Source organism: Cottoperca gobio, chromosome 8 (assembly GCF_900634415.1).
Source record: "Cottoperca gobio chromosome 8, fCotGob3.1, whole genome shotgun sequence".
In the NCBI taxonomy this organism is placed as follows: Eukaryota; Metazoa; Chordata; class Actinopteri; order Perciformes; family Bovichtidae; genus Cottoperca; species Cottoperca gobio.
In genome coordinates this window covers 8,604,736-8,619,922 of record NC_041362.1, presented here as the reverse complement: position 1 = coordinate 8,619,922, position 15,187 = coordinate 8,604,736, and the positions used below count along the sequence as shown (strand labels likewise).

General features: G+C 39.8%; 2 protein-coding genes across 2 annotated transcripts; both read right to left on the bottom strand.

Moving 5' to 3' along the window:
• Positions 1–1,904: 1,904 nt before the first annotated feature.
• Positions 1,905–4,683, bottom strand: cenpx (centromere protein X). Its single transcript, XM_029437920.1, has 5 exons — positions 4,568–4,683; positions 3,885–3,936; positions 3,737–3,790; positions 3,572–3,660; positions 1,905–3,109 (listed from the first exon to the last, which is right to left on the bottom strand). The coding sequence occupies exons 1-5, from the start codon at positions 4,667–4,669 to the stop codon at positions 3,095–3,097; spliced, it is 312 nt and encodes a 103-aa protein (XP_029293780.1). The 5' UTR covers positions 4,670–4,683; the 3' UTR covers positions 1,905–3,094.
• Positions 4,684–6,711: 2,028 nt separating this feature from the next.
• Positions 6,712–14,475, bottom strand: LOC115011614 (transmembrane channel-like protein 6). The gene is given in 20 exon segments (XM_029436753.1): positions 6,712–7,068; positions 7,180–7,261; positions 7,969–7,992; positions 7,994–8,048; positions 8,249–8,425; positions 9,080–9,213; positions 9,302–9,377; positions 9,460–9,555; positions 9,645–9,742; positions 9,904–9,994; positions 10,797–10,954; positions 11,397–11,540; positions 11,875–12,019; positions 12,104–12,312; positions 12,390–12,647; positions 12,735–12,822; positions 12,904–13,012; positions 13,196–13,333; positions 13,428–13,690; positions 14,243–14,475. Coding segments are annotated over 19 exon segments (2,400 nt in total). The 5' UTR covers positions 14,299–14,475; the 3' UTR covers positions 6,712–7,068; position 7,180.
• Between the last annotated feature and the right edge of the window lie 712 nt (positions 14,476–15,187).

The window sequence follows — 15,187 nt, the reverse complement described above, 5'->3', positions numbered from 1 at the left end:
GGAATGATCCCAGCAGAGTGCCCAAGTGGCTCAAACTGCCAGGTATGTTCTAATCATCCCCCGTGTGGGCCCCGTGGCTCCTTAACAAAGCTTAGCCTTAGGACCCCAGGCCCCTCAGAGAGGCCCGGGGCCTTGAGGAAACCCGCATGTCACAGCAGTATATACAGTCAACAGAGATGCTGCCTCTGTATTTGCATTCTCTCCACACACGCAAGATTTCTGTGACACACAAGCGCACCAAACGCCCGCGACCATGTTTTGTTTGTGTTTTTTTGACAGCGCTGTAAATGTTTGTAACTTTTCATGTGTGCGTGAGTTGCGTGTGGAGCATCTTAGAGGAATGCACTCACTCTGTGTCCCCTGCAGCATTCCTCCATGGTTAGACAGCACCATGCCCATGAGGGGGCCACAAGGGCCTCTTGTCTCTTCGGCACTAATGCATCACAGCCCCAGATCAAGCACAACATGCATGCAAGCACATACATGCACACAAACTTGCGAGAGTAGATGCATGCCATCACATATTTATTATAAAAATACTTACAAACATATGTAATTGAACTGGTGGGGGTAAAAATGACACTAACGGCTGATGACACCTCTAGCTTCTTTGTGGATTCATCAATTGTCTTTGCAAGGATTATAAAGTTGCTTGCATGACAGAAGCTCTCATTTGTCTTTCCCATACTTCATACTATCAAACAAATGTTTTAACCAGATTCAAAAAAGTACAAGGTCTGTCAGATAAAGACTTAGCAGCATTACTAATAAAGATGTTGTATATGGTACAGTAAATGTTTTTATATACACGTTCATGGTAAAGTGAATGTTTTATTTGCCATAGAAGCCTATAAACTTTAATGTAACTCATACTCTTCAGATGTTGCCTGCTTGCGTGTTGTTACAGCAATCTCAGAAAAACAATCAGAGAAGTGGGTGTATTATGATTACTCGTCACAGATGGTACCCTAGTTTGGGCCCGAAAAGAATGGAGCTTTAAGATGGCAGAAGCTGTGTCATTCTAACAGAAAACAACAACCACAGACTAGTGAGTCGGGTATTAAGGAGTGAAATCTGACATAATCATAACAGACTCTCAAGACTGATGCAGACAACTCCACCCTAGACAAGCATCACCCTAAACCACGATTACTGTTAACACACAGCCTTATCAGACTCACAGCCTCCATTTGTATATGTATTTATTTTTTTTTTATGGATTGTAAACCTACAGAGGACAGGTGTTCCCACAAATTATTTTATTTTATGATAAAGAATCATCCTGGCAGTCACTGGTGCTTCTATAAAATCAGTATTGATATTGATGGCTACAATCAGGCAGATATCTTCAAGTGATATGGTCCCATATGCAGCGCTGGCCAAAGAGCAGCCAGAAGGCTGGAGACAGATCAATCTGTTTCTCCTGGGAAGCGCTTCTCACTCCAGAGCTTCTTCGAAGTCTCTGGACTGGCTGTCGACACTCCCTGCCTTTAATGTATGATCAAGAAAAGCTTCAACTTATTACTCTCTTCAACGCCCCTCCCCATTATTGTCCTAACTGCTTTCGTATGTTTAATAATACTGCCTTCAGATATAATTTGTTCCACTAAGATGCATAAGGAGAAAAGTTGTACAGTAGTGCACTTATTACTTCAACAGGAATGAGACCTTCCAAAAAAATCATATTGTGGAAAAGAAAAGATGAGAGATCCAACAGAATCATTTTTTTTTATTGACAGCTGGAGATTCATTTCATCTCTAATAAACCTCCAGAAAGGACATATACCAAAGCACATCCTTTACAACTGTGTTTCCTACTGTGGTAATAAGTAAGGATGTATTGTACTTTTTCAGCAAGATTATTTGGCGTCATATCTGGTTATAAAATAACGTCATCCGAGTGATCGAGTTGTCAAAGTGCAGTTTATTGTATTCCTCAAAACTAGAGGGCAGGACGTGCTCTTGTGAATGTCTGTTATTATTAACACAAAATGATTTACTTCACTTTTTTTTTGGGCGCAAACGGTCCTCATGGCATTATGAAAATAAACTTCCCTCAACCAAACACAACTTCTCATGAAGGCCTGCTGTTGGAAGTCTCTCCTGGGAAACACAAATCCAGTCTGGGCCCGACTAAAAGGGTGCTGGGTCAAATGCCAGGTGCTGTGTCCTTGAGCACCCATCTGAGCCTGGATTCTTGACTTGAGTCGAAGTTGCTTCCAGCTGTATGTGAGCTGCATTTGTAAGCGTAGTGAGTCACTCAAGAGCCACACAAATAAATAGAGTGAGGTGTTGTACAGCTATGCTGACTCATAGAGAAGACATGTTGGTCAAATACACCATGGGTGGAAAACCATCTGAGGCACTTGGGTTAGAAAACCCCACATTAACCTCTCCCTTGTAGGCCCAACTCCCCCCTCTGCTGTGGTGAAAGGAGAGAAAGCACCTCTACTACTCGCCTCTTTTGTTTATTTACCTTCAGAATTACACCCTGCTCTTCTTGGACCATGTTCCAATGTGTTTTGTTATGTTTCCTTTCAAACAGAATATCTATGCGTGTGGTCTCTGGCCATGTTTGGCTAACACATGCACACATTCGTGCGCGCACACTCCCATTCAACTTTCCCCCTGTGCCAGAGGTCCCCTTTGCCCTTCCCCCCACCTCTAACTAAACATCGCAGGACAGCAAAAGGGAACTTCAAAGTGGCCGGAGGGGGTACTCCTTTTTTCCTGGCACTTGTCATCATCTAAGGGACTGGCTGCTCCCCTTATTACTCTAATTGCTTCCAACTGCTCCAGGAGGCTTTGATGAAGGGCACTATAGAGCATGCTGGAAGCACCTGTTGTTGCACAGAGGAGCACAGGTGGGCCTTATTGGTGGTGGCATGGAGGCGTGTGCACAGCTATGCCGCGTTCTGCTTAAAATCACATGACTCAAAAACATACAGAATGACAATATTAATGTAATCTCAAATTTGAGTTATCGTGAAATTCAAGGTTATGCAGAGAAAATAAACACGTTGGAATTGAAGTTGTAGTATTTAAGCAGGAACACGCAGACAACACTCTGGCTCCATCTTGTGGCCTCATTGTGCTAGAAGTCCAGCAGCTGCATTGGAAAAGAGATGAAAGTAATTAATGTTACTTAAAGTAATGTTTCAGGCAAAAATGGCAGAAAATGCTGTTTTCAGCCTTTCAAATATGGAGATTTTGTACAGTGATTAAAATACTAAATCAACTAAACTTTATTAACATTATAAATAATACTAACTAAAACACAAGAAGAAGACATTTGACGATCAATACTGGAAGGCCCTATACTTGTTCTTATTATTATTAGATTAGATTAGCTGTACTACAGGCAGCAGATGGAATAATGTATAAAGTGTATATTGGTTACACAGGTCATTTAAATCCAGGCTGAGAAACAATTCAGAATGCAGGAGCCAAACAAGAAAAATATGATTTTCTGAAATGCCTCGCTGGTTTTAGCAACAAATAGATTACTTATGATTATAATTTATGACTCTTGAATGACAAATTAAACCCCCAATTGTGTAGAGCTACACACCAGCTGAGGCAGGATCTTTTCAAAGTGCTCAACGTCTACTTGGTCACAGTCCTCAGTGTCAGCTTGTTTCTGTGATCTCACAGCAGCCTCTGGAAATGAGAGAACACATTAAGGGTTTCATCATTAAGCAATCTGTGTACAACTGTATTCAACAGAACTCCTTACCTTGGACAAATACTTTTAGCATCTCTGCCATGAGCAGCACAGCATCACCACTTACTGTAAGAGAGTGACATTTGTTGAGCTATAGTCACACAAAAAAACTGTTTTGGAGATGTTACTTATATCAATACAATAGATGTATCCAACTCACGTCTGGTTTTGTCCTCCTTAAAGAAACTTGACAAGAGTTTGCTTATTGTTTCCTGTAAATGAGGATAATAGAGAACATTGTATTGTGAGATATATGTTACAGACTCTCAGGAAGGAGTAAGTGGTCCAAAAAAATGTTCTTTCGGGATGATGATGATCTATGTTTACCAATGAAGCAACACTAAATAGCTACACTAGAACAATTAGTAAAGAGTGTACACACATGAACACAAACCAGCTGTAAAAATACCCATCTCCTTATCTACATTTGCTAAATGTCTCACCACAAATCTTATCTTGTAACTTGCTGATACGTTCTTACTCATACCAAACTGCCTTTGGAAAAACGGCAATGCAAAGGGCCAACGTACATAAAGCTAGTGTTATCCCTTTAATAGTGACAAAATAGCACTTTTTTAAAATCATTATGAACCGCTCTTCTATTCGGCATACATGTATTGTTAATTCACTGAATAATACGTAAGCGAGGTCTAAAGTTTCATCGTCTGACAGACAAATAAGGAACAAAGTATGAGCTCTGTGAACAGGGTAGGCGTGAATCCCTAATAGAAGCAAATACATGCAATTAAGCGACACATAAGAAGCAATATTCGTTTTTATTTAACCACGGGCGGAACAGAGTCAGTATAAACAACTGTATTCAAAGCAGCGATATTCTTCTACCTTTTTGAAACGAATTTCTGCGTCTTTCTCCGCCATGTTTTCTCCGCTGTGAGAGAAACATGGCGCTCTGCGTAGGGATTGGTCATTGATCTCTGACGTCATTCACACCGCCCACCGTAGACGGTAAACAAAAGTAAGACTTGGCAGAATTGTTTTATGATCGCAGCTCTCATATTCACTTCTATGTTTTCTGTTTTAACCCAGTTCTCATGGGTTGGATAGGATGTTAATGGATGAGAATGAACCCCGTATTTTAAAACATGACCTCGGCCTCGTGTTCATTACTGGAGGGAGCTACTATATATATATATATATATATATATATATATATATATATATATATATATATATATATATATATATATATATATATACATGACCTATTATATTTATATATATATACATTTACATATATATTTATACATTTATTATATATATTTATATAATAAATGCATATACTTTATAACAAATCATTACATTTCTGAATAAAAAAATGTTGTAGTTAAAAATATACACTACATTTTAATATTTGCCCTCCAGAATTATTGCCACCCCTTTAGTAAAAATGTGCAAAACAGGCTGTAAAATTTATTTTATTGTTTATCGTCTTGGCCTTTCACTCAAAATATTCTAATAGTTTTTATTATTATACATGTCATAAAACATCTTACTTTAAATAGTTTTGACACAGTACAGAATACAAAAACTTCCATCTTTGGTATTGTATAACATGATGATATTATATGTGCATTTTATATACACACACACACACACACACCAAAGTTTCATTATATTTGTTTATTGCTCATTATCTAACCACTGAGCATCTTCCAGTATGTAACCCAAGCCCATTGAACGCCATGGCTGAGGCGATCTCCTCATCTGAATCCTCCATCTGAAACACAGATTTTTTGTATAGTCGGCCAGAAGACGCAGACAGAAAATGTGCACTTTCAAAATCAAATACCGCTGATCAACATTTATTTCTAAAAGTTTTCTTATTTTATGTCCATTATGAGAACAGGTATACAACTATCTCTGCTCCAACAGAAGGAGAGAAACAACTCACATTTGGACTAACAACTCGTTTAACTTGTAGTGAGGTCCAGCCCATTCTGCTCTGTCGGCTTCTTCCTGGACAGAAAACCTCACATAGGCCACTGCCTTCTGTCCCTCTGAGTTTGGGGTCTTCTTCACCTTGGATCCAATTAAACAGATTAAGAGAATTTGAATAATTAAGTGACAAAATTATTATTATTACAAATAAGATAATGTCAACATGTTCTATCAAGGATTTGCATTTAAACAAATAATAAGTATGATTACTTTACAATTTCAAAGTTATATGCATGTAAAATTAGGAAAATAATAATGAAATATAAAAGGTATTACTTACTTAAGTACAGAGTCACCTGCTCTGGAGTTGGTTTATATAGTGTCCTTCTCACAGCGAGTAAATCTCGTAACGTTTTAGTTTTTTTGTACAGTTTCCTGGAAGAGTTACTAAACTTGTTCAGCAGCCAGGTTTATAAACATGTTAATGCAAAAATATGTGAACAGAGAATTTTTCATTCCCCACTTGGTAATAGAGCTGCAGACTACACAGCGAGCTAGTGTGACATCACATCAGCACGTCAATCAGGTCAGTGTTTAAAAACATTTTTTACCAGCAAATTGGTTGCCACAAGCTTTAATTTGCCCCCCTTTAACTATGTTATATTGTTATTATTATGACTATTATAATAACTATATTGACTTTTTATGGTTTTGATTAAATAAACCTACTGTACATAAAGCAATTCACAGAGGTTGACATAATATGCATTCAGTCTAGAAAGTAGTGTTATCTTTCTTTAGACAACACCAGCTAAATATTTGTTTGTGACTAAAGCATGTGTTGCATGACGTTGATATATCACTGAACAGATGTGTCTGTTTATTCTCTGCATATATTTTACATAACGACATGTTGAAATAGTTTTTTTTAGAAAATCTGATCTGAAATGAAAGTGGTGATTGTAACTGTATGTGTTCAGGTGAACGGCAATGAGGAATACTTGCAGTGTTATGGATATTCAAATACAATCTTTTCAAATAAGGGGACAGTTGCTATTTTGTCAAATTTGCCAAAAAAGTCATCAAGATGTACTCAAACAAATTTATTTTCAAACAACATATTCATAACCTTGAACAGAATCTAATACTACACATAAATGTACATCCTGGCATTCATTAGGAGCTCCATCTATAAATATATTATAGTGCCAACAGCTGGCATTAGTTTGTGTTCATCCAGTACACACACACAACTCAAACTTTGTGGCAAATATTTGAAAATAACACATTTTACTGTCTTTGCTTTTGCTTTTCACTTTTGTTCTCATCGCAGCTTGTAGGTGACCTTCCTGATAATATTGATAACCATCCATCAAAGCAAAGATGCTGGTCACTGATGAGATACCATCTTTCCATTGGTACAGTATGGTGTGCATGTTGTTCAGCTGGAAGACAGTGCATTTAAGGTTATAAGTGAGGTCAGTAAAACATTTTTAGCAAAACAATGAAGATATGTTACAACCACAAAGAGGAAATACAGTAGTGAGGCTTCCTACCTTATCTATGAGGGGAAACCAGACCACTCCGCTCATGAATGGCTTGCAAATTGTTGATGAGGAACTTTTTGTCTTTACCCTCCTGTACACAAGAAACAATGTACATTAAGATCAATATCCACATACTGTACATGTGTCATTGATTTTTAGGCATGTTAGCAAATGTCTAAACAACTATATGGATTTCCATGAAGTTTGGAACATACATTCAAAGTGCCCAGAAACTGAATCCTACTGACTGATGCTCTGACTTTACATCTAGCGCCACCAGGATGTTGACATTTTTGTTTTTTCATGATGTCTCAACAACTATTGGATGGATCGCTATGGATTAGATGTTGGTACTGATATCCATGGTGCTCCTACTGACTTTGTTGATCCCCAAATGTTTCCTCTAGCTAGTGTGACAAGAAGTCCAATTTTTCTCTCATCCATTGATATGTCTCAATCTACTATATGGATTACCATTCATGTCCCCCTCGTGATTAATTGTAATTACTTTTGGTATCCCTTAAGTTTTCCCTCTCCATCATCAGGTCTTTATTTTAATGTGTCCAATGTGGTTTAATGACATTCACATCAGCATAAGTTGTAAATTGTCTTAATGAGCAAATGTTAGCGTTCTAAAATGCTAAACTATGATGGTGAACATTTTATATGTTACACCTGCTGAACACCAGCATGTTAGCATGCTGACGTAACGTTAGCATTTGGCTCAAAGCCTACGTACAGCCTCACAAAGCAGCTAGCATGGTTGTAGCCGATAGACTCTTGTTTGATTATGCATACATTTTCAATTTGCTTTTCTAACCGAACTGATGATTTTCCTTTGGCCATCAACAACATGAGTGTGAAAATATATCACCATTCTGAAAAAAATAGAAAGCATAAGAGATTAGTTAATTTGAGAGCATGAATATTACTCTGACACAGTTGCAGTAAATGTTTCTAGAAGGCAGATACTTTCTTACCGTCATTACCACCACAATAAACAAAGTACACAATAACATGATAGTAATTGAAATAAGATGATCATATGAAATGTTAACATCATCATGTTACCACTTACAGAAAGACTCCTGTGGTGAGGAATAAGAACAGTGGGTTCTCCAGCAGAGCGTTGTACGCCCAGCTGAGCCAAGACGGGAGAGAGTGAGCTTTCTCCAGCTCCTGGGCCCACAACTGCCCCGCCTCAAACATTGTGGTGAGATTCCTGAACGGGCCGCACTCTGGCGAGGGTTTAATCCTGTGGACATCAGACGGATCAAAGATAAGTATTTAGAAAATAACACCTTTTTAATTGTTTGGCCTCCAAACTCAAGCACATTGGATTTAAATAGATGTAATACATAACATTTCCACATTAAAATGTCTGAAAACGAGCTAAAAACCAAGAGAAATTCTCAATTTTAAATCAAGGTAATGGTCCGTTTGAATCTGTACGCCTGAAATGGCTACGTATCCTCTTTTCTCATGCGTCAGCGTTGTGGTCGTCTGCCATACATTTACATTTGACCCAGTTTTAATCCACATTTCTTTTACTTGAAGCTGGGTCCGTTTTGAGCCCTCTGTGGATAATTTAGCCCCTGATAAAAAAAAAATACCTGAACGATGAACAATGAAGGAATCCTAACCGGGAGAAACTGACGGCACTCATCGGTAAACACCATCAAATTAAAACTGAAATGTGACACTTTAACGCTTTAACTTTAAAGCTAACATACAATACAAGTACAGTATGGTAAATATGCTTGAAACGCAGACTGTAATTACGTTTGAAGCGTGTCTTATGAAAGCTATGCGTGCCAAAGGTTTTGGAATTCACGTATGCCTTTCGGTGAGAAAACTGCTTGCAAGCATCACAGTTAATAAAAGTGGGGACGTTGTTTGTGGCACTCACGTCCAAATTGTATAAGTGACAGTTACAGCAGCGCCAAGAAACGAGGGTAACCACAAAAGACAGACGAACAGCGTCGTCATCTGACTGGCCCGCCAGGGTTTCCTCGAGGCTTGACAGTTGAGCAGTAGACTGCCCTGGGGGACAAAACCAGAGGAAGAATATGAAGATTGACACGCAAATCAGCATCCGTTTGACGATCAAAACAACACCTGCTGTACGGACCTTCTTCATGTAAAATAACACAAACAGTTTGATGATCTGGACTGCAGGAAGCAATGGAGCAAACAGAACCCCGAGCCTGGGAAGAACTGAAGAACATTAATTTTAATCCACCAACATGTGACGGGTTTTAAAGATGTGGTGTAATGCTGTGTCATTACCAAGTGAGGGTTTGTCCGTGTATGAGTTCCAGCACATTACGAGCAATGTCAAACACTGGCATCCTGTTCCTTTTCAGCACTTGCTTGAAAAACAGCCTATTGAAGAGGTTTAACGTTCAGTGAATGGTTTTTTTTTTAAAAGCAGCAAACAGAATCGAGTTCTGTTATTCGTGGGTAAAACTTGCCTCCACAGGAACTCTCCCAGGAAAGTGTAAAGCACTGTGAAGACAAAGTCCATCAGGAGCAAACGATACAGTTCTTGCCCCACAAAGTTCTCCCAACACTGAGGACAACAGAAACATGTAAAGATCACATCATTAGGGATGATTAAGTCAAAACCAAAAACAGGTTTGTTGTGTCTTTTAGGAATGAAGAACATTATACAATTCAGTGTCGCTCCACAAATATAATTATGAGACTTTAAAATATGAAGATGCTTGTAACCTTTAATTTTTGACTTTCTGGATCCACAGCAATCCTCCCCAGCCAGCGGTAACACAGCACTCCAACAATACTGACCTTCAAAAACAGATTCCTGAGGAAATAATGATGAGATTTTCTATTTGACAACAGCCATTTAAAAAAGGGGGGGAAACGGTTATTATCTAGAATGCGACACAGCGTCACAAGTCTATTCAAAAATGTATCGGATGATGGTTCACAGTAATGGAATAGTGAGTCGTTTTTATGAATATGCAAATTAAACAAGCGTGTTTTGCAAACTTCGCTGCACAAACAATTCAGATAGACTTCTCAGTAAAGCAGGAGACAGGTTGTGTGCAGCAGTTCAATGAGGGAGAACAAATAGATTTTCATTTAATAAGTCATTTAACTTTTTTTACATATCAGATCATATCATTGTGTGTTTGTGCGAGTCTTAAAATGTGTCTGGACTGAACAATTATATTATGTCATGATTCATCTGGGCGATATATAAAAGCAAATACAATACATAATATTCTCACGCTACAGAAAGACTTAGACATAGAATGAAACTCATGAAAGATGATTCACATTTATTATGAGGCATTGAAAGCTCCAGATTCAAAAGGCTGAGTAAATTAAATGGCAGAGATAACTTTTTACGAGTCTTTGCAGAGTAAATTAAGAGGATTTCATTTCATTGATGACTGGGTTCCTTCTATGCCAACAATAATTGAAGAGAACATTTATAGAGTAGGCTACATATACTAAAACAGAGTTTAGTAACACTTCTATTAAAGTTATACGCATCAGTAAATAATGACGTTGTATCGTAAATTATGTTCGCCCTATGTTTAAACAAGCATTGCTTCGCGTGGTTCTATGTGTCTCACTTTCACGGTTCTTCTTCTCACCTGAAGATGGAGACACAGACGCAAACGCTGGGGGAGTCATGATTCTCTATCCAAGCACACAGGTTGAACAGGCCAGGGACTAACAGGTTAATGCCCGACACCACTGCAGGCAGGAGCAGCAGCTCAGTTTCTTTGACAGGACGCTGCGTAATAGACTCCTGTGAAGGAAGAGACACAATCACTGTGAAAGCTGCAGACCAACACCTCATCACCAGGGGGAAAGAACATGGAGACAAACTAAAGTTAAAGTTCGTAAATTATATTAGTCCCCCCCCCCCCTTTTGCTTTTCCAAACCTCTGCTGTGTAAAAAGACTATGAATCTGATTATTTGGATATTTTGTTTATATGTGAAACATACTCTTCCTAGTTTTTGGTGATTCTCACGCTTAGCAGCTTTGTAAAACAAACACCAGCAGACAAAATGTGTGCCACCTCTACCAGGAAAGAAAAAGGAGAAGTAAATACACTGCGGCGGGGAGGTGCTTCTTCATCAGAGCTATTTATAATGGTATTCTTGAGAAAATGATACACGGATGTTACCAAGCTGCTCAAATGTGCATGAAATCCTGTTCAGCTGCAAAGCACTTGTTTCCTCTAACCTCTGACAAGTAGTGGACTGCCATGGTGCCCAGGAAGATGCTGGCCAGACATATAGCCCACGCCACCATGTGCAACACGACGCAGCAGAGTCGCTGCATGCAGCTCTTTTCATCTTCTCCACTCATCATCTCAGACAGCAGCTCCTGTTGGAAAAGCAGCAATTTGTGAAAAAGGGTCAAGCTCGCAACGTTTAATTCAATTTGAATCCTCTTTTATTCGTCGCACATGTACACAGCACAGCACATTTAGACTCTGCATTTAACCCATCCGCCCGGGGGAGCAGCGTGAGGCCTCTTTGTGCATGTTGAGGAGCCTGCAGTCATATCGGGTGTTGAAAATGAATCATTAAAAAGCTTCCTGGATGGATGTCGCCAGTTTGTTCGTGTTTTAAAGATTTGCATTGATATTTCTATTAATATTTCAAAAATGAGTGTCACACTTCAGTGAGTCTTAGTGAATATTCAAATGGTTGCATACTTTGAGCTGAGTGCTGATTGTCTCAGACTGCAATCTGACAGACGTCATCTTGCTGACTTTAAAGTCCCAGGAGCAGAAAACGTTTCCAGCTAGATTCCCATTGGACTTGAGGACTTGTAAACTTCTCCCGAAAGACTTGGATATGCTGCAGGAGAACAATACAGCCATAAAACACACACCCACACCGCAGAGTAAGATTAATGCGCAAGTGATTAACTTGTTGTCCAACCTGTACACGAGGATGATGCACATAATGAAGAAGGCGATGCCGATGGTAAAGAAATAGGCTGCAGGTATGCTGTATGGAACTATCTGGGGCTTGTCGGAATCACAGACTGGCAGGTCAAATGTTTCATCAGTGGAGTTAGCAGCCCGACAAGTTTTGAGGATGGTGTTGGTGTAGTAGCCGTAAAACATCACACTCTGAGAGAGGTATCCCTGCCAGAGACATACGAAAAGAGATTTAATTCCAGAGAGTGCCGCAGAAATAATCCTGCCGCTGTGATGCAGCTTACCGTCCCTGTGAGAAGCTCAAGGCCAGTGAAACTGTTGAGATGAGAGTCATGAGGAGGAGGGTTGACGGCTTGCGGGAAGACCAGGAACAGGCCGTTGATGGTGAAGAGGAGGAGGTTAAAGAGCAGGAGGGTCCGGAGGAACAGGAAGTAGGAAAGCACCCCGGTTCCAAAGCGTCCGCTCAGTCTCTTCATGGGTGAATGCCACAACTGGAGCGAAGTGAGGATAAGGAGGCAGTTGAAAAGGAACTGGCGCCAAGTCTGAGGGGAGAAAAAAAACAACATACAAGTGAAGGACTGATACACACAAAGAAAAATGGTTTTATATAATCCACTTCTTGCACTCACCCTCAACATGTACATGCTGAGACGACTGTAGCATGGGACGTTTCTGCTGAGGAGTGAACTCTCAGCTCTATCACTGAAGGCAAGTCGCCTGATAAAAGATGGTTACCAAAGAGTTACCACAGTGGCTTTGTTTTTCCAGGCCATTGAATGTTTTTAGCGCCATATGTACCTGACTTTCATCTTATCCGTCAGGCTGAGCGGCGTGGCTCGCAGCTTGCACATGGCCTCGCTCACAGAGAGGCCTCGGAGGTCAGACACCAACTGCTCCTTCTTGTTTTCTGTAAACCAAAAGGAAGAAATCTTGTACTTGCAAGATTCTTGCTGTTCTGGAGTTGTATCCTCATGATTGTTTGCACTTATTTTAAGTCACTTTGGACAAAAGCGTCAGCTAAATGTCAAAGAAATGACCAAATTATTGGCACATTCAGAGACGAGCATGACTCAGTTTTGTTTCTGTTCACCTCCGGTTCCATTTTCCTCCATATCTGTCTGGCCAAAGTCTTCCTGGATTAGTCTGGAGGTGTGAGAAGAATCATGGGAGGAGGTCTGGTGCCGTGAGACTATGGCACGCTCGGGAATTACTGCAGCGCTATTCATCCCTGCGTAGACAAGGAGCAGTCAGTTTAATAGTTCACATGAGTTTATGAACATTGTCAACAAACAATCACACAGTAGAGGAAGGTTTCATCTCACCAGCAGTGTGACTGGGCATTGAGGAGAGGACCTTTAAGGTAGCAGCTGACCAGCGATGCCTCTGCAGAGAGTGCACCTGCCCCCTGTGACGTGGCTCGTCTCTCGTGTGGCAGCTAGCAGTAAATGGCGGATTTTCTCCATTTGCACCTGTGCATTCTCGAATAACGTCCATCTGTAGGGATACAGGACACCTCTGGGTGCCGGCTGCTGGCTTTCCAACAAGCTGGAACGACTCCTGAGCAAGTTCACTTTCTCCCATGTTCCTGAAGGAGAGTAACCATCAGAGGAAATAAAGACCTGGAGTCCTAAAGGTTTTGGCCCGAGCACCCTCAGTACAGCAGCACGCGTACAGTATAAGACACGTTGCATCTTAAATATATTGTTTTTGCCCATGGTGAATTATCATGTAAAACACTTTTCGTACAGCATATTTTTAAAAAGGCACTAAATACTTTATCGTGCCAGATAAAGAGCAGCAGGCCTCACAAATAACACTATGTGCATGCAAAGGTTCTTCACACCTAAAGTCACTGAAAGCTGTGGTTATGAAAGCATTGACATGTTCTCTCCGAACACAAACATCAAGAAAGTAAAACTACAATATAGTTTATTAGTTACACAATTTAATGAAAGAAACATAGCCCACCATCAATATTGATTCAAGGTAACGGCTACATTATGTGCTTCTTAAGACTAAATGAAAACCAAAAGCATTAGGCCACCGGAGCAGAAAGATGCAGAGAAAATGACAGTCAGGTACAACTAAACTTCACAAAGTAAAGCCACTCTCACATTAAGTCTTTAAGATTACTTACTCAAAGTCAGACTCGGAATCCGAGTCCGTTTGGCAAATGTTGGCACTGTATGCCATGGTCCTTGATGATCACTGTTTACACACACAGCGGCTCAGTCTTCCCCATCAGTTAGATAGTTGACCACAGAGCAGTGGGTTATCACTGGCACATCTTCCAAATACATACTTCCTCTCTCACACTCTCTCTCTCTCTCTCTCTCTCTCTCTCTCTCTCTCTCTCTCTCTCTCTCTCTCTCTCTCTCTCTCTCTCTCTCTCAGTACAGCTGTGCCTAATTTACATGTGGTGCAACATTACCTGCCTGCATCTGATGAAGTGCAATCAGTCAAGTGTCTCTGACACGCCTTGAATGAGGGGAAATGGTACATAAATAAAAATATGTATACCAAAACAGTTACAATGTGTTGTACAAACAAAAGGCATATACAAAGTGCTTACAAAACAAATGAGTTTTTAATGGCTTCTTAAAGATATCCACTGACTTTGTGTTCTTTATAGCTAAAGGAAGTCACCTATAGATTTTGGGACAGCTAGAAGGCCTTGGTCAGAAGACATGAGGGATCTCAGTTATCCCACTGTAGCCAGGAGACACAATAATTCAGAAGTTTGCTGCGGTATTGAGTGCGCTGTGATGAAAGGTGGAATAGTCGTTTGACCTGTGTATGAGAATCATGGGTGTACACTGCCCTCCAGTGGTCGCATTGAGGAACTGCAACACAACATTACATTTGTCAAACAAGCAACAATGTTGGAAAAACTACAAGTACTGTTAGAAGTGTCAATGACTGTCAATCTGCAGCGACAATTATTATTATTATTATTATTATTATTATTATTATTATTATTATTATTATTATTATTATTATTATTATTATGGTATTATGGAGGGTACTGAATTTGAATATTATTATCGTAGCACTCTGTTCTGTTGTGTTGAATGTCCTGTCT